Source organism: Oncorhynchus masou, chromosome 2 (assembly GCF_036934945.1).
Source record: "Oncorhynchus masou masou isolate Uvic2021 chromosome 2, UVic_Omas_1.1, whole genome shotgun sequence".
In the NCBI taxonomy this organism is placed as follows: Eukaryota; Metazoa; Chordata; class Actinopteri; order Salmoniformes; family Salmonidae; genus Oncorhynchus; species Oncorhynchus masou.
In genome coordinates this window covers 3,116,249-3,137,597 of record NC_088213.1, presented here as the reverse complement: position 1 = coordinate 3,137,597, position 21,349 = coordinate 3,116,249, and the positions used below count along the sequence as shown (strand labels likewise).

The 21,349-nt window shown below is 42.9% G+C and overlaps 1 protein-coding gene across 1 annotated transcript in view; it reads right to left on the bottom strand.

Moving 5' to 3' along the window:
* Nucleotides 1-21,349, bottom strand: part of LOC135552155 (ATP-binding cassette sub-family C member 12-like) — a 128,223-nt gene that overhangs the window by 57,684 nt on the left and 49,190 nt on the right. Inside the window, exons 20-25 of the mRNA XM_064983604.1 lie at nucleotides 20,367-20,540; nucleotides 17,168-17,341; nucleotides 14,465-14,654; nucleotides 11,004-11,093; nucleotides 2,935-3,124; nucleotides 2,707-2,845 (exon numbers count right to left, since the gene is read on the bottom strand). Coding sequence (XP_064839676.1) covers nucleotides 2,707-2,845; nucleotides 2,935-3,124; nucleotides 11,004-11,093; nucleotides 14,465-14,654; nucleotides 17,168-17,341; nucleotides 20,367-20,540 — 957 coding nt within the window. The remainder of the gene's footprint in view (nucleotides 1-2,706; nucleotides 2,846-2,934; nucleotides 3,125-11,003; nucleotides 11,094-14,464; nucleotides 14,655-17,167; nucleotides 17,342-20,366; nucleotides 20,541-21,349) is intronic.

Here is a 21,349-nt window from a genome sequence, read left to right as displayed (position 1 = left end):
TACAACACATCCAGGTTATAGACTATACATCCAGATTATATACAACACATCCAGGTTATAGACTATACATCCAGGTTGTATACAACACAGCCAGGTTATAGACTATACATCCAGGTTGTATACAACACAGCCAGGTTATAGACTATACATCCAAGTTGTATACAACACAGCCAGGTTATATACAACACAGCCAGGTTATAGACTACACATCCAGGTTGTATACAACACATCCAGGTTATATACAACACATCTAGGTTATAGACTATACATCCAGGTTGTATACAACACATCTAGGTTATAGACTATACATCCAGGTTGTATACAACACATCTAGGTTATAGACTATACATCCAGGTAATATACAACACATCTAGGTTATAGACTATACATCCAGGTTGTATACAACACAGCCAGGTTATATACAGTACAGCCAGGTTATATACAACACATCTAGGTTATAGACTATACATCCAGGTTGTATACAAGTTATATACTACACATCCAGGTTATATACAGGTTATATACAGTACATCCAGGTTATATACAACACCTCCAGGTTATATACAGTACATCCAGGTTAAATACAGGTTATATACTACACATCTAGGTTATAGACTATACATCCAGGTTGTATACAACACAGCCAGGTTATATACAACACATCCAGGTTAAATACAGGTTATATACAACACATACAGGTCACATCCAGGTTATATACAACACATCCAGGTTATATACAAAACATTCAGGTTATATACTACATCCAGGTTATATACAACACATCCAGGTTATATACAACACATCCAGGTTATATACAGTACATTCAGGTTATATACTACACATCCAGGTTATATACAACACATCCAGGTTATATACTACACAGCCAGATTATATACAGTACATCCAGCTTAAATACAGGTTATATACAACACATCTAGGTTATAGACTATACATCCAGGTTGTATATAACACAGCCAGGTTATATACAACACAGCCAGGTTATATACAGTACATCCAGGTTAAATACAGGTTATATACAACACATACAGGTCACATCCAGGTTATATACAACACATCCAGGTTATATACAAAACATTCAGGTTATATACTACATCCAGGTTATATACTACACATCCAGGTTATATACAACACATCCAGGTTATATACAACACATCCAGGTTATATACAGTACATCCAGGTTATATCCAACACATCCAGGTTATATACAACACATCCAGGTTATATACAACACATCCAGGTTATATACAACACATCCAGGTTATATACAGTACATCCAGGTTATATACAACACATCCAGGTTATATACAGTACATCCAGGTTATATACAACACATCCGGGTTATATACAACACATCCAGGTTATATACAACACATCCAGGTTATATACAACACATCCAGGTTATATACAGTACATCCAGGTTATATACAACACATCCAGGTTATATACAGTACATCCAGGTTATATAGAGTACATCCAGGTTATATACAACACATCCAGGTTATATACAACACATCCGGGTTATATACAACACATCCAGGTTATATACAGTACATTCAGGTTATATACTACACATCCAGGTTATATACAACACATCCAGGTTATATACTACACATCCAGGTTATATACAGTACATCCAGGTTATATACAACACATCCAGGTTATATACAGTACATCCAGGTTATATACAACACATCCAGGTTATATACAACACATCCAGGTTATATACAACACATCCAGGTTATATACAAGACATCCAGGTTATATCCAACACATCCAGGTTATATACAACACATCCAGGTTATATACTACACATCCAGGTTATATACAACACATCCAGGTTATATACAACACATCCAGGTTATATACAACACATCCAGGTTATATACAGTACATCCAGGTTATATACAACACATCCAGGTTATTTACTACACATCCAGGTTATATACAACACATCCAGGTTATATACAACACATCCAGGTTATATACTACACATCCAGGTCATATACAGTCCATCCAGGTTATATACAACACATCCAGGTTATATCCAACACATCCAGGTTATATACAACACATCCAGGTTATATACTACACATCCAGGTTATATACAACACATCCAGGTTATATACAGTACATCCAGGTTATATACAACACATCCAGGTTATATACTACACATCCAGGTTATATACAACACATCCAGGTTATATGCAACACATCCAGGTTATATACAACACATCCAGGTTATATACTACACATCCAGGTTATATACAACACATCCAGGTTATTTACAGTACATCCAGGTCACATCCAGGTTATATACAACACATCCAGGTTATATACAACACATCCAGGTTATTTACAGTACATCCAGGTCACATCCAGGTTATATACAGTACATCCAGGTTATATACAACACATCCAGGTTATATACAACACATCCAGGTTATATCCAACACATCCAGGTTATATACAACACATCCAGGTTATATACTACACATCCAGGTTATATACAACACATCCAGGTTATATACAGTACATCCAGGTCATATCCAGGTTATATACAACACATCCAGGTTATATACAACACATCCAGGTTATATTCAACACATCCAGGTTATATACAGGTCTTACCAGAGCCTGTGAAATACACTTAGCCACCAGCAGCAGGCATAGACACATAGTACAGACCAGTTCAACTCTGACAATGAGTTGGACGGAGGTCTTACCAGAGCCTGTGAAATACACTTAGCCACCAGCAGCAGGCATAGACACATAGTACAGACCAGTTCAACTCTGACAATGAGTTGGACGGAGGTCTTACCAGAGCCTGTGAAATACACTTAGCCACCAGCAGCAGGCATAGACACATAGTACAGACCAGTTCAACTCTGACAATGAGTTGGACGGAGGTCTTACCGGAGCCTGTCCTCCCCACGATGCCCAGCTTCTCCCTGGGCTGGATGTTGAGCTGTAGTCCATTGAGCACGATGGGGGTGTTCTCTCTGTACCTCATCGTGTAGTCCTTAAAGGAGATGGCCCCTTTATGAGGCCAACCCTCTGGGATGAGGGCGTCTTTAACTCTCCTGGGCGCCTCAGAGACACAACCCTGGACAGAAACACGTTTATAACAGACAACATGGGCGCCTCAGAGACACAACCCTGGACAGAAACATGATTATAACAGACAACATTCTGGACGCCTTAGAGACACAACCCTGGACAGAAACATGGACGTCTCAGAGACACAACCCTGGATAGAAACATGATTATAACAGACAACATTCTGGACGCCTCAGAGACACAACCCTGGACAAAAACATGATTATAACAGACAACATTCTGGACGCCTCAGAGACACAACCCTGGACAGAAACACGTTAAAACAGACAACATTCTGGACGCCTCAGAGACACAACCCTGGACAGAAACATGATTATAACAGACAACATTCTGGACGCCTCAGAGACACAACCCTGGACAGAAACATGATTATAACAGGCAACATTCTGGACGCCTCAGAGACACAACCCTGGACAGAAACACGATTAAAACAGACAACATTCTGGACGCCTCAGAGACACAACCCTGGACAGAAACATGGACGTCTCAGAGACACAACCCTGGATAGAAACATGATTATAACAGACAACATTCTGGACGCCTCAGAGACACAACCCTGGACAAAAACATGATTATAACAGACAACATTCTGGACGCCTCAGAGACACAACCCTGGACAGAAACACGATTAAAACAGACAACATTCTGGACGCCTCAGAGACACAACCCTGGACAGAAACATGATTATAACAGACAACATTCTGGACGCCTCAGAGACACAACCCTGGACAGAAACATGATTATAACAGGCAACATTCTGGACGCCTCAGAGACACAACCCTGGACAGAAACACGATTAAAACAGACAACATTCTGGACGCCTCAGAGACACAACCCTGGACAGAAACACGGTTATAACAGACAACATTCTGGACGCCTCAGACACACAACCCTGGACAGAAACATGATTATAACAGACAACATTCTGGACGCCTCAGAGACACAACCCTGGACAGAAACATGATTATAACAGACAACATTCTGGACGCCTCAGACACACAACCCTGGACAGAAACATAAAAGCCTCAGAGACACAACCCTGGACAGAAACACGATTAAAACAGACAACATTCTGGACGCCTCAGAGACACAACCCTGGACAGAAACAGAAACGCCTCAGAGACACAACCCTGGACAGAAACATGATTATAACAGACAACATTCTGGACACCTCAGAGACACAACCCTGGACAGAAACATGATTATAACAGACAACATTCTGGACACCTCAGAGACACAACCCTGGACAGAAACATGATTATAACAGACAACATTCTGGACTCCTCAGAGACACAACCCTGGACAGAAACATGATTATAACAGACAACATTCTGGACGCCTCAGACACACAACCCTGGACAGAAACATAAATGTCCCAGAGACACAACACTGGACAGAAACATGATTATAACAGACAACATTCTGGACGCCTCAGAGACACAACCCTGGACAGAAACATGATTAAAACAGACAACATTCTGGATGCCTCAGACACACAACCCTGGACAGAAACATGGACCCCTCAGAGATATAACCCTGGACAGAAACATGGACGCCTCAGAGACACAACCCTGGACAGAAACATGGACGCCTCAGAGACACAACCCTGGACAGAAACATGGACGCTCAGAGACACAACCCAAGACAGAAACATAGACGCCTCAGAGACACAACCCTGGACAGAAACAGAATTATAACAGACAACATTCTGGACGCCTCAGACACACAACCCTGGACAGAAACATAAACGCCTCAGAGACACAACCCTGGACAGAAACATAAATGCCTCAGAGACACAACCCTGGACAGAAACACGATTAAACAGACAACATTCTGGACGCCTCAGAGACACAACCCTGGACAGAAACACGGTTATAACAGACAACATTCTGGACGCCTCAGACACACAACCCTGGACAGAAACATGATTATAACAGACAACATTCTGGACGCCTCAGAGACACAACCCTGGACAGAAACATGATTATAACAGACAACATTCTGGACGCCTCAGACACACAACCCTGGACAGAAACATAAAAGCCTCAGAGACACAACCCTGGACAGAAACACGATTAAAACAGACAACATTCTGGACGCCTCAGAGACACAACCCTGGACAGAAACAGAAACGCCTCAGAGACACAACCCTGGACAGAAACATGATTATAACAGACAACATTCTGGACACCTCAGAGACACAACCCTGGACAGAAACATGATTATAACAGACAACATTCTGGACACCTCAGAGACACAACCCTGGACAGAAACATGATTATAACAGACAACATTCTGGACTCCTCAGAGACACAACCCTGGACAGAAACATGATTATAACAGACAACATTCTGGACGCCTCAGACACACAACCCTGGACAGAAACATAAATGTCCCAGAGACACAACACTGGACAGAAACATGATTATAACAGACAACATTCTGGACGCCTCAGAGACACAACCCTGGACAGAAACATGATTAAAACAGACAACATTCTGGACGCCTCAGACACACAACCCTGGACAGAAACATGGACCCCTCAGAGATATAACCCTGGACAGAAACATGGACGCCTCAGAGACACAACCCTGGACAGAAACATGGACGCCTCAGAGACACAACCCTGGACAGAAACATGGACGCCTCAGAGACACAACCCAAGACAGAAACATAGACGCCTCAGAGACACAACCCTGGACAGAAACAGAATTATAACAGACAACATTCTGGACGCCTCAGACACACAACCCTGGACAGAAACATAAACGCCTCAGAGACACAACCCTGGACAGAAACATAAATGCCTCAGAGACACAACCCTGGACAGAAACATGGACACCTCAGAGACAAAACCCTGGACAGAAACATGGACACCTCAGAGACACAACCCTGGACAGAAACATGGACACCTCAGAGACACAACCTTGGACAGAAACATGGACGCCTCAGAGACACAACCCTGGACAGAAACATGGACGCCGCAGAGACAAAACCCTGGATAGAAACATGATTATAACAGACAACATTCTGGACACCTCAGAGACACAACCCTGGACAGAAACATGATTATAACAGACAACATTCTGGACGCCTCAGACACACAACCCTGGACAGAAACATAAAAGCCTCAGAGACACAACCCTGGACAGAAACACGATTAAAACAGACAACATTCTGGACGCCTCAGAGACACAACCCTGGACAGAAACAGAAACGCCTCAGAGACACAACCCTGGACAGAAACATGATTATAACAGACAACATTCTGGACACCTCAGAGACACAACCCTGGACAGAAACATGATTATAACAGACAACATTCTGGACACCTCAGAGACACAACCCTGGACAGAAACATGATTATAACAGACAACATTCTGGACTCCTCAGAGACACAACCCTGGACAGAAACATGATTATAACAGACAACATTCTGGACGCCTCAGACACACAACCCTGGACAGAAACATAAATGTCCCAGAGACACAACACTGGACAGAAACATGATTATAACAGACAACATTCTGGACGCCTCAGAGACACAACCCTGGACAGAAACATGATTAAAACAGACAACATTCTGGACGCCTCAGACACACAACCCTGGACAGAAACATGGACCCCTCAGAGATATAACCCTGGACAGAAACATGGACGCCTCAGAGACACAACCCTGGACAGAAACATGGACACAACCCTGGACAGAAACATGGACGCCAGAGACACAACCCTGGACAGAAACATGGACGCCTCAGAGACACAGAGACACAACCCAAGACAGAAACATAGACGCCTCAGAGACACAACCCTGGACAGAAACAGAATTATAACAGACAACATTCTGGACGCCTCAGACACACAACCCTGGACAGAAACATAAACGCCTCAGAGACACAACCCTGGACAGAAACATAAATGCCTCAGAGACACAACCCTGGACAGAAACATGGACACCTCAGAGACAAAACCCTGGACAGAAACATGGACACCTCAGAGACACAACCCTGGACAGAAACATGGACACCTCAGAGACACAACCTTGGACAGAAACATGGACGCCTCAGAGACACAACCCTGGACAGAAACATGGACGCCGCAGAGACAAAACCCTGGATAGAAACATGATTATAACAGACAACATTCTGGACACCTCAGAGACACAACCCTGGACAGAAACATGGACGACTCAGAGACACAACCCTGGACAGAAACATGATTATAACAGACCACATTCTGGACAGAAACATGATTATAACAGACAACATTCAGAGACACAACCCTGGACAGAAACATGATTATAACAGACAACATTCTGGACGCCTCAGACACACAACCCTGGACAGAAACATAAACGCCTCAGAAACACAACCCTGGACCGAAACATGATTATAACAGAACACATTCTGGACGCCTCAGAGACACAACCCTGGACAGAAACATGATTATAACAGACAACATTCTGGACGCCTCAGACACACAACCCTGGAGAGAAACATAAATGCCTCAGACACACAACCCTGGAAGGAAAACATGGAAGCCTCAGAGACACAACCCTGGACAGAAACATGGACGCCTCAGAGACACAACCCTGGACAGAAACATGGACGCCTCAGAGACACAACCCTGGACATAAACATGGACACCTCAGAGACACAACCCTGGACAGAAACATAGACGCCTCAGAGACACAACCCTGGACAGAAACAGAATTATAACAGACAACATTCTGGATGCCTCAGAGACACAACCCTGGACAGAAACATGGACGCCTCAGAGACACAACCCTGGACAGAAACATGGACGCCTCAGAGACACAACCCTGGACAGAAACATAAACGCCTCAGAGACACAACCCTGGACAGAAACATGGACACCTCAGAGACACAACCCTGGACAGAAACATGGACACCTCAGAGACACAAACCTGGACAGAAACATGGATGCCTCAGAGACACAACCCTGGACAGAAACATAGACGCCTCAGAGACACAACCCTGGACAGAAACAGAATTATAACAGACAACATTCTGGACGCCTCAGAGACACAACCCTGGACAGAAACATGGACGCCTCAGAGACACAAACCTGGACAGAAACATGGACGCCTCAGAGACACAACCCTGGACAGAAACAGAATTATAACAGACAACATTCTGGACGCCTCAGAGACACAACCCTGGACAGAAACAGAATTATAACAGACAACATTCTGGACGCCTCAGAGACACAACCCTGGACAGAAACAGAATTATAACAGACAACATTCTGGACGCCTCAGAGACACAACCCTGGACAGAAACATGATTATAACAGACAACATTCTGGACGCCTCAGACACACAGACCTGGACAGAAGCATAAATGTCCCAGAGACACAACCCTGGACAGAAACATGGACGCATCAGAGACACCACCCTGGACAGGAACATGATTATAACAGACAACATTCTGGGCGCCTCAGACACGCAGACCTGGACAGAAGCATAAATGTCCCAGAGACACAACCCTGGACAGAAACATGATCAGAGACACCACCCTGGATAACATGATTATAACAGACAACATTCTGGATGCCTCAGACACACAACCCTGGACAGAAACATGGACACCTCAGAGACACAACCCTGGACAGAAACATGGATGCCTCAGAGACACAACCCTGGACAGAAACATGATTATAACAGACAACATTCTGGACGCCTCAGAGACACAACCCTGGACAGAAACATAAACGCCTCAGAGACACAACCCTGGACAGAAACATGATTATAACAGACAACATTCTGGACGCCTCAGAGACACAACCCTGGACAGAAACATGATTATAACAGACAACATTCTGGATGCCTCAGAGACACAACCCTGGACAGAAACATGGACGCCTCAGAGACACAACCCTGGACAGAAACATAAACGCCTCAGAGACACAACCCTGGACAGAAACATGGACACCTCAGAGACACAACCCTGGACAGAAACATAAACGCCTCAGAGACATAACCCTGGACAGAAACATGGACGACTCAGAGACAAAACCCTGGACAGAAACATGGACACCTCAGAGACACAAACCTGGACAGAAACATAGACGCCTCAGAGACACAACCCTGGACAGAAACATAGACGCCTCAGAGACACAACCCTGGACAGAAACATGGACGCCTCAGAGACACAAACCTGGACAGAAACATGGACGCCTCAGAGACACAACCCTGGACAGAAACAGAATTATAACAGACAACATTCTGGACGCCTCAGAGACACAACCCTGGACAGAAACAGAATTATAACAGACAACATTCTGGACGCCTCAGAGACACAACCCTGGACAGAAACAGAATTATAACAGACAACATTCTGGACGCCTCAGAGACACAACCCTGGACAGAAACATGATTATAACAGACAACATTCTGGACGCCTCAGACACACAGACCTGGACAGAAGCATAAATGTCCCAGAGACACAACCCTGGACAGAAACATGGACGCATCAGAGACACCACCCTGGACAGGAACATGATTATAACAGACAACATTCTGGGCGCCTCAGACATGCAGACCTGGATAGAAGCATAAATGTCCCAGAGACACAACCCTGGACAGAAACATGGACGCATCAGAGACACCACCCTGGACAGGAACATGATTATAACAGACAACATTCTGGATGCCTCAGACACACAACCCTGGACAGAAACATGGACACCTCAGAGACACAACCCTGGACAGAAACATGGATGCCTCAGAGACACAACCCTGGACAGAAACATGATTATAACAGACAACATTCTGGACGCCTCAGAGACACAACCCTGGACAGAAACATAAACGCCTCAGAGACACAACCCTGGACAGAAACATGATTATAACAGACAACATTCTGGACGCCTCAGAGACACAACCCTGGACAGAAACATGATTATAACAGACAACATTCTGGATGCCTCAGAGACACAACCCTGGACAGAAACATGGACGCCTCAGAGACACAACCCTGGACAGAAACATGATTATAACAGACAACATTCTGGGCGCCTCAGAGACACAACCCTGGACAGAAACATGATTATAACAGACAACATTCTGGGCGCCTCAGAGACACAACCCTGGACAGAAACATGATTACAACAGACAACATTCTGGACGCCTCAGAGACACAACCCTGGACAGAAACATGATTATAACAGACAACATTCTGGACGCCTCAGACACACAACCCTGGACAGAAACATGATTATAGCAGACAACATTCTGGACGCCTCAGAGACACAACCCTGGACAGAAACATGATTATAACAGACAACATTCTGGATGCCTCAGACACACAACCCTGGACAGAAACATGGATGCCTCAGAGACACAACCCTGGACAGAAACATGGACACCTCAGAGACACAACCCAGGATAGAAACATGGATGCCTCAGAGACACAACCTTGGACATAAACATGGATGCCTCAGAGATACAACCCTGGACAGAAACATGATTATAACAGACAACATTCTGGACGCCTCAGAGACACAACCCTGGACAGAAACATGGACGCCTCAGAGACGCAACCCTGGACAGAAACATGGACGCCTCAGAGACATAACCCTGGACAGAAACATGGACGCCTCAGAGACACAACCCTGGACAGAAACATGGACGCCTCAGAGACACAACCCTGGACAGAAACATGGACGCCTCAGAGACACAACCCTGGACAGAAACATGGACGCCTCAGAGACATAACCCTGGACAGAAACATGGACACCTCAGAGACACAACCCTGGACAGGTGAATAACAGTGTATTAAAAGGTCATGAAGACGGTAAGACATTATTTGTGTATTTTAGTTAGAAAGAGTTGACGTTCTCACCTCGATGTACTCCTGTAGTCTCTCCACTGACAGGAACTTGGCCTCCAGCTCCGTAGACAGCCTTACCACGTACTGGAGCATACCTGTCAACTGGACAACAGATAACACAAAACACAGGCAACAAACTCCTTCACAACTGGTAATCTGACAACTCTTACCTGTAGGTTTACTGTTAGAACACTAGAGGGCAGCATTGAATCATATTGATCATTGGCAGGCCTCAAGCTCTGTCGCTCCACCTGTACTTCACTGGCAGTGAAATAGTCAATACTGGGAGTGCAATAATGAATGCAACATGGAAAGGAAGCAACATGAAACAACAGAGATACACACTACAGTTCAATGACCACATACACTGTACCTGTATGGTGTATTAGACTCTACCTGTATGGTGTATTAGAATCTACCTGTATGATGTACATTTACATTTACATTTAAGTCATTTAGCAGACGCTCTTATCCAGAGCGACTTACAAATTGGATGTATTAGACTCTACCTGTATGGTGTATTATACTCTACCTGTATGGTGTATTAGACTCTACCTGTATGGAGTATTAGACTCTACATTAGACTCTACCTGTATGGTGTATTAGACTCTACCTGTATGGTGTATTAGACTCTACCTGTATGGTGTATTAGACTCTACCTGTATGGAGTATTAGACTCTACCTGTATGGTGTATTAGACTCTACCTGTATGGTGTATTAGACTCTACCTGTATGGTGTATTAGACTCTATCTGTATGGAGTATTATACTCTACCTGTATGGTGTATTAGACTCTACCTGTATGATGTATTAGACTATACCTGTATGGTGTATTATACTCTACCTGTATGGAGTATTAGACTCTACCTGTATGGAGTATTAGACTCCACCCTGTATGGTGTATTAGACTCTACCTGTATGGTGTATTAGACTCTACCTGTATGGTGTATTAGACTCTACCTGTATGGTGTATTAGACTCTAGCTGTATGGTGTATTAGACTCTGCCTGTATGGAGTATTAGACTCTACCTGTATGGAGTATTAGACTCTACATTAGACTCTACCTGTATGGTGTATTAGACTCTACATTAGACTCTACCTGTATGGAGTATTAGACTCTACCTGTATGGAGTTTTCGACTCTACCTGTATGGAGTTTTCGACTCTAACTGTATGGTGTATTCGACTCTACCTGTATGGAATATTAGTCTCTACCTGTATGGAGTATTAGACTCTACCTGTATGGTGTATTAGACTCTACATTAGACCCTACCTGTATGGAGTATTAGACTATACCTGTATGGTGTATTGGACTCTACATTAGACTCTACCTGTATGGTGTATTAGACTCTACCTGTATGGTGTATTAGACTCTACCTGTATGGTGTATTAGACTCTACCTGTATTAGACTCTATTCCATACAGGTAGAGTCGAATATGGTGTATTAGACTCTACCTGTATGGTGTATTAGACTCTACCTGTATGGAGTAGTAGACTCTACATTAGACTCTACCTGTATGGTGTATTAGACACTACATTAGACTCTACCTGTATGGAGTATTAGACTCTAGATTAGACTCTACCTGTATGGTGTATTAGACGCTACCTGTATGGTGTATTAGACTCTACCTGTATGGTGTATAAGACTCTACCTGTACAGTGTATTAGACTCTACCTGTATGGTGTATTAGACTCTACCTGTATGGTGTATTAGACTCTACCTGTACAGTGTATTAGACTCTACCTGTACAGTGTATTAGACTCTACCTGTATGGTGTATTAGACTCTAGCTGTATGGTGTATTAGACTCTACCTGTATGGTGTATTAGACTCTACCTGTATGGTGTATTAGACTCTACCTGTACAGTGTATTAGACTCTACCTGTATGGTGTATTAGATTCTACCTGTACAGTGTATTAGACTCTACCTATACATGGTATTAGACTCTAGCTGTATGGTGTATTAGACTCTACCTGTACAGTGTATTAGACTCTAGCTGTATGGTGTATTAGACTCTACCTGTATGGAGTATTAGACTCTACATTAGACTCGACCTGTATGGAGTATTAGACTCTACATTAGACTCTACCTGTATGGTGTATTAGACTCTACATTAGACTCTACCTGTATGGAGTATTAGACTCTACATTAGACTCTACCTGTATGGTGTATTAGACTCTACCTGTATGGTGTATTAGACTCTACCTGTATGGTGTATTAGACTCTAGCTGTATGGTGTATTAGACTCTACCTGTATGGAGTATTAGACTCTACATTAGACTCGACCTGTATGGAGTATTAGACTCTACATTAGACTCTACCTGTTTGGTGTATTAGACTCTACATTAGACTCTACCTGTATGGAGTATTAGACTTTACATTAGACTCTACCTGTATGGAGTATTAGACTCTACCTGTATGGAGTTTTCGACTCTACCTGTATGGTGTATTCGACTCTACCTGTATGGAATATTAGTCTCTACCTGTATGGAGTATTAGACTCTACCTGTATGGTGTATTAGACTCTACATTAGACCCTACCTGTATGGTGTATTAGACTCTACCTGTATGGAGTATTAGACTATACCTGTATGGTGTATTGGACTCTACCTGTGTGGAGTATTAGACTCTACCTGTATGGTGTATTATACTCTACCTGTATGGTGTATTGGACTCTACATTAGACTCTACCTGTATGGTGTATTAGACTCTACCTGTATGGTGTATTAGACTCTACCTGTATGGTGTATTAGACTCTACCTGTATTAGACTCTATTCCATACAGGTAGAGTCGAATATGGTGTATTAGACTCTACCTGTATGCTGTATTAGACTCTACCTGTATGGTGTATTAGACTCTACCTGTATGGTGTATTAGACTCTACCTGTATGGAGTAGTAGACTCTACATTAGACTCTACCTGTATGGAGTATTAGACTCTAGATTAGACTCTCCCTGTATGGAGTATTAGACTCTACCTTTATGGTGTATTAGACTCTACCTGTATGGTGTATAAGACTCTACCTGTATGGAGTATTAGACTCTACCTGTATGGAGTATTAGACTCTACCTGTATGGTGTATTAGACTCTACATTAGACCCTACCTGTATGGTGTATTAGACTCTACCTGTATGGAGTATTAGACTATACCTGTATGGTGTATTGGACTCTACATTAGACTCTACCTGTATGGTGTATTAGACTCTACCTGTATGGTGTATTAGACTCTACCTGTATGGTGTATTAGACTCTACCTGTATTAGACTCTATTCCATACAGGTAGAGTCACACTATGGTGTATTAGACTCTACCTGTATGCTGTATTAGACTCTACCTGTATGGTGTATTAGACTCTACCTGTATGGTGTATTAGATTCTACCTTTACAGTGTATTAGACTCTACCTGTATGGTGTATTAGACTCTACCTGTACAGTGTATTAGACTCTACCTGTATGGTGTATTAGACTCTACCTGTATGGTGTATGACAGTGCCAGGCCCTTCATAGCAGGGCTGATGGTATCAGGAGAACTGAGCACCACGAACAGAGCCACCAGCAGAGTGACTGAGGCAGACAGAAAGTCCAGCCAGAAGGACAGCCAGCGTGTCCCACAGTTAAACAACAGGAAGTGGTTGGAGTTGTTGTCGCTCATCTCCTTAAATCTGGAGAACAATGCACAACGGTGTTGACTGTCATTATTTTTAATCTTCATTTATTTGAGTTATTTCCCCAGGTAGAGGACTCTATGGTCAGACCAAGTTATTTCCTCCAGGTAGAGGACACCATGGTCAGACCAAGTTATTTCCTCCAGGTAGAGGACACCATGGTCAGACCAAGTTATTTCCCCAGGTAGAGGACACCATGGTCAGACCAAGTTATTTCCCCAGGTAGAGGACACCATGGTCAGACCAAGTTATTTCCTCCAGGTAGAGGACACCCTGGTCAGACCAAGTTATTTCCCCAGGTAGAGGACACCCTGGTCAGACCAAGTTATTTCCCCAGGTAGAGGACACCCTGGTCAGACCAAGTTATTTCCTCCAGGTAGAGGACACCCTGGTCAGACCAAGTTATTTCCCCAGGTAGAGGACACCCTGGTCAGACCAAGTTATTTCCCCAGGTAGAGGACACCCTGGTCAGACCAACTTATTTCCTCCAGGTAGAGGACACCATGGTTAGACCAAGTTATCTCCCCAGGTAGAGGACACCCTGGTCAGACCAAGTTATTTCCCCAGGTAGAGGACACCCTGGTCAGACCAACTTATTTCCTCCAGGTAGATGAAACCCTGGTCAGACCAAGTTATTTCCCCAGGTAGAGGACACCCTGGTCAGACCAACTTATTTCCTCCAGGTAGATGAAACCCTGGTCAGACCAAGTTATTTCCCCAGGTAGAGGACACCCTGGTCAGACCAAGTTATTTCCCCAGGTAGAGGACACCCTGGTCAGACCAAGTTATTTCCTCCAGGTAGAGGACACCCTGGTCAGACCAACTTATTTCCTCCAGGTAGATGAAACCCTGGTCAGACCAAGTTATTTCCCCAGGTAGAGGACACCCTGGTCAGACCAAGTTATTTCCTCCAGGTAGATGAAACCCTGGTCAGACCAAGTTATTTCCTCCAGGTAGAGGACACCCTGGTCAGACCAAGTTATTTCCTCCAGGTAGATGAAACCCTGGTCAGACCAAGTTATTTCCCCCAGGTAGAGGACACCATGGTCAGACCAAGTTATTTCCCCAGGTAGAGGACACCATGGTCAGACCAAGTTATTTCCCCAGGTAGAGGACACCATGGTCAGACCAAGTTATTTCCCCAGGTAGAGGACACCATGGTCAGACCAAGTTATTTCCCCAGGTAGAGGACACCCTGGTCAGACCAAGTTATTTCCTTAGGTAGAGGACACCATGGTCAGACCAACTTATTAGACTCTACCTGTACAGTGTATTAGACTCTACCTGTATGGTGTATTAGACTCTACCTGTATGGAGTATTAGACTCTACATTAGACTCTACCTGTACAGTGTATTAGACTCTACCTGTATGGTGTATTAGACTCTACCTGTATGGTGTATTAGACTCTACCTGTATGGAGTATTAGACTCTACATTAGACCCTACCTGTATGGAGTATTATACTCTACAAGTATGGAGTATTAGACTCTACCTGTATTGAGTATTAGACTCTACCTGTATGGTGTATAAGACTCTACCTGTATGGTGTATTAGACTCTACCTGTATGGTGTATTAGACTCTACCTGTATGGTGTATTAGACTCTACCTGTATGGTGTATTAGACTCTACCTGTATGGTGTATTAGACTCTACCTGTATGGTGTATTAGACTCTACCTGTATGGTGTATTAGACTCTACCTGTATGGAGTATTAGACTCTACATTAGACTCTACCTGTTTGGTGTATTAGACTTTACCTGTATGGAGTATTAGACTCTACCTGTATGGTGTATTAGACTCTACCTGTATGGAGTATTAGACTCTACATTAGACTCTACCTGTATGGTGTATTAGACTCCACCTGTATGGTGTATTAGACTCTTCCTGTATGGTGTATTATACTCTACATTAGACCCTACCTGTATGGAGTATTATACTCTACATGTATGGAGTATTAGACTCTACCCGTATTGAGTATTAGACTCTACCTGTATGGTGTATTAGACTCCACCTGTATGGTGTATTAGACTCTACCTGTATTAGACTCTATTCCATACAGGTAGAGTCGAATATGGTGTATTAGACTCTACCTGTATGCTGTATTAGACTCTACCTGTATGGTGTATTAGACTCTACCTGTATGGTGTATTAGACTCTACCTGTATGGAGTAGTAGACTCTACATTAGACTCTACCTGTATGGTGTATTAGACACTACATTAGACTCTACCTGTATGGAGTATTATACTCTAGATTAGACTCTACCTGTACAGTGTATTAGACTCTACCTGTATGGTGTATAAGACTCTACCTGTACAGTGTATTAGACTCTACCTGTATGGTGTATTAGACTCTACCTGTACAGTGTATTAGACTCTACCTGTATGGTGTATTAGATTCTACCTTTACAGTGTATTAGACTCTACCTGTATGGTGTATTAGACTCTACCTGTACAGTGTATTAGACTCTACCTGTATGGTGTATTAGACTCTACCTGTATGGTGTATGACAGTGCCAGGCCCTTCATAGCAGGGCTGATGGTATCAGGAGAACTGAGCACCACGAACAGAGCCACCAGCAGAGTGACTGAGGCAGACAGAAAGTCCAGCCAGAAGGACAGCCAGCGTGTCCCACAGTTAAACAACAGGAAGTGGTTGGAGTTGTTGTCGCTCATCTCCTTAAATCTGGAGAACAATGCACAATGGTGTTGACTGTCATTATTTTTAATCTTCATTTATTTGAGTTATTTCCCCAGATAGAGGACACCATGGTCAGACCAAGTTATGTCCCCAGGTAGAGGAAACCCTGGTCAGACCAAGTTATTTCCCCAGGTAGATGAAACCCTGGTCAGACCAACTTATTTCCTCCAGGTAGAGGACACCATGGTCAGACCAAGTTATGTCCCCAGGTAGAGGACACCATGGTCAGACCAAGTTATTTCCCCAGGTAGAGGAAACCCTGGTCAGACCAACTTATTAGACTCTACCTGTACAGTGTATTAGACTCTACCTGTATGGTGTATTAGACTCTACCTGTATGGTGTATTAGACTCTACCTGTACAGTGTATTAGACTCTACCTGTATGGTGTATTAGACTCTACCTGTATGGTGTATTAGACTCTACTTGTATGGTGTATTAGACTCTACCTGTATGGAGTATTAGACTCTACCTGTATGGAGTATTAGACTCTACCTGTATTGTGTATAAGACTCTACCTGTATGGCGTATTATACTCTACCTGTATGGTGTATTAGACTCTACCTGTATGGTGTATTAGACTCTACCTGTATGGTGTATTAGACTCTACCTGTATGGTGTATTAGACTCTACCTGTATGGTGTATTAGACTCTACTTGTATTGAGTATTAGACTCTACCTGTATGGAGTATTAGACTCTACATTAGACTCTACCTGTTTGGTGTATTAGACTCTACCTGTATGGTGTATTAGACTCTACTTGTATTGAGTATTAGACTCTACCTGTATGGAGTATTAGACTCTACATTAGACTCTACCTGTATGGTGTATTAGACTCTACCTGTATGGTGTATTAGACTCTAACTGTATGGTGTATTAGACTCTACCTGTATGGTGTATTAGACTCTACCTGTATGGTGTATTAGACTCTACCTGTATGGTGTATTATACTCTACCTTTATGGTGTATTAGACTCTACCTGTATGGTGTATTAGACTCTACCTGTATGGTGTATTAGACTCTACCTGTATGGTGTATAAGACTCTACCTGTACAGTGTATTAGACTCTACCTGTACAGTGTATTAGACTCTACCTGTATGGTGTATTAGACTCTACCTGTACAGTGTATTAGACTCTACCTGTACAGTGTATTAGACTCTACCTGTATGGTGTATTAGACTCTACCTGTACAGTGTATTAGACTCTACCTGTATGGAGTATTAGACTCTACATTAGACTCTACCTGTATGGTGTATTAGACTCTACCTGTATGGTGTATTAGACTCTACCTGTATGGTGTATTAGACTCTACCTGTATGGTGTATTAGACTCTACCTGTATGGTGTATTAGACTCTACCTGTATGGTGTATTATACTCTACCTTTATGGTGTATTAGACTCTACCTGTATGGAGTAGTAGACTCTACATTAGACTCTACCTGTATGGTGTATTAGACTCTACCTGTATGGTGTATTAGACTCTACCTGTATGGAGTATTAGACTCTACCTGTATTGTGTATAAGACTCTACCTGTATGGCGTATTATACTCTACCTGTATGGTGTATTAGACTCTACCTGTATGGTGTATTAGACTCTACCTGTATGGTGTATTAGACTCTACCTGTATGGTGTATTAGACTCTACCTGTATGGTGTATTAGACTCTACTTGTATTGAGTATTAGACTCTACCTGTATGGAGTATTAGACTCTACATTAGACTCTACCTGTTTGGTGTATTAGACTCTACCTGTATGGTGTATTAGACTCTACTTGTATTGAGTATTAGACTCTACCTGTATGGAGTATTAGACTCTACATTAGACTCTACCTGTATGGTGTATTAGACTCTACCTGTATGGTGTATTAGACTCTACCTGTATGGTGTATTAGACTCTACCTGTATGGTGTATTAGACTCTACCTGTATGGTGTATTAGACTCTACCTGTATGGTGTATTATACTCTACCTTTATGGTGTATTAGACTCTACCTGTATGGAGTAGTAGACTCTACATTAGACTCTACCTGTATGGTGTATTAGACTCTACCTGTATGGTGTATTAGACTCTACCTGTATGGTGTATAAGACTCTACCTGTACAGTGTATTAGACTCTACCTGTACAGTGTATTAGACTCTACCTGTATGGTGTATTAGACTCTACCTGTACAGTGTATTAGACTCTACCTGTACAGTGTATTAGACTCTACCTGTATGGTGTATTAGACTCTACCTGTACAGTGTATTAGACTCTACCTGTATGGAGTATTAGACTCTACATTAGACTCTACCTGTATGGTGTATTAGACTCTACCTGTATGGTGTATTAGACTCTACCTGTATGGTGTATTAGACTCTACCTGTATGGTGTATTAGACTCTACCTGTATGGTGTATTAGACTCTACCTGTATGGTGTATTATACTCTACCTTTATGGTGTATTAGACTCTACCTGTATGGAGTAGTAGACTCTACATTAGACTCTACCTGTATGGTGTATTAGACTCTACCTGTATGGTGTATTAGACTCTACCTGTATGGTGTATAAGACTCTACCTGTACAGTGTATTAGACTCTACCTGTACAATGTATTAGACTCTACCTGTATGGTGTATTAGACTCTACCTGTACAGTGTATTAGACTCTACCTCTACAGTGTATTAGACTCTACCTGTATGGTGTATTAGACTCTACCTGTACAGTGTATTAGACTCTACCTGTACAGTGTATTAGACTCTACCTGTATGGTGTATTAGACTCTACCTGTATGGTGTATAAGACTCTACCTGTACAGTGTATTAGACTCTACCTGTACAGTGTATTAGACTCTACCTGTATGGTGTATTAGACTCTACCTGTATGGTGTATTAGACTCTACCTGTATGGTGTATTAGACTCTACCTGTATGGTGTATTAGACTCTACCTGTACAGTGTATTAGACTCTACCTGTACGGTGTATTCGACTCTACCTGTACATTGTATTTGACTCTACCTGTATGGTGTATGACAGTGCCAGGCCCTTCATAGCAGGGCTGATGGTATCAGGAGAACTGAGCACCACGAACAGAGCCACCAGCAGAGTGACTGAGGCAGACAGAAAGTCCAGCCAGAAGGACAGCCAGCGTGTCCCACAGTAAAACAACAGGAAGTGGTTGGAGTTGTTGTCGCTCATCTCCTTAAATCTGGAGAACAATGCACAACGGTGTTGACTGTCATTATTTTTAATCTTCATTTATTTGAGTTATTTCCCCAGGTAGAGGACACCATGGTCAGACCAAGTTATGTCCCCAGGTAGAGGAAACCCTGGTCAGACCAAGTTATTTCCCCAGGTAGAGGACACCATGGTCAGACCAAGTTATTTCCCCAGGTAGAGGAAACCCTGGTCAGACCAAGTTATTTCCTCCAGGTAGAGGACACCATGGTCAGACCAAGTTATTTCCCCAGGTAGAGGACACCATGGTCAGACCAAGTTATTTCCTCCAGGTAGAGGACACCATGGTCAGACCAAGTTAATTCCCCAGGTAGAGGACACCATGGTCAGACCAAGTTAATTCCCCAGGTAGAGGACACCATGGTCAGACCAAGTTATTTCCCCAGGTAGAGGACACCATGGTCAGACCAAGTTATTTCCTCCAGGTAGATGAAACCCTGGTCAGACCAACTTATTTCCCAAGGTAGATGAAACCCTGGTCAGACCAAGTTATTTCCTCCAGGTAGATGAAACCCTGGTCAGACCAACTTATTTCCCAAGGTAGATGAAACCCTGGTCAGACCAACTTATTTCCCAAGGTAGATGAAACCATGGTCTTACCAAGTTATTTCCTTAGGTAGAGGCAATCATATGTATGTTTTTAACTATCATGTGTCTGCATTGTTGGAATTATAATATATACAGTGGGGAGAACAAATATTTGAAACACTGCCGATTTTGCAAGTTTTCCTACTTACAAAGCATGTAGATGTCTGTCATTTTTATCATAGGTACACTTCA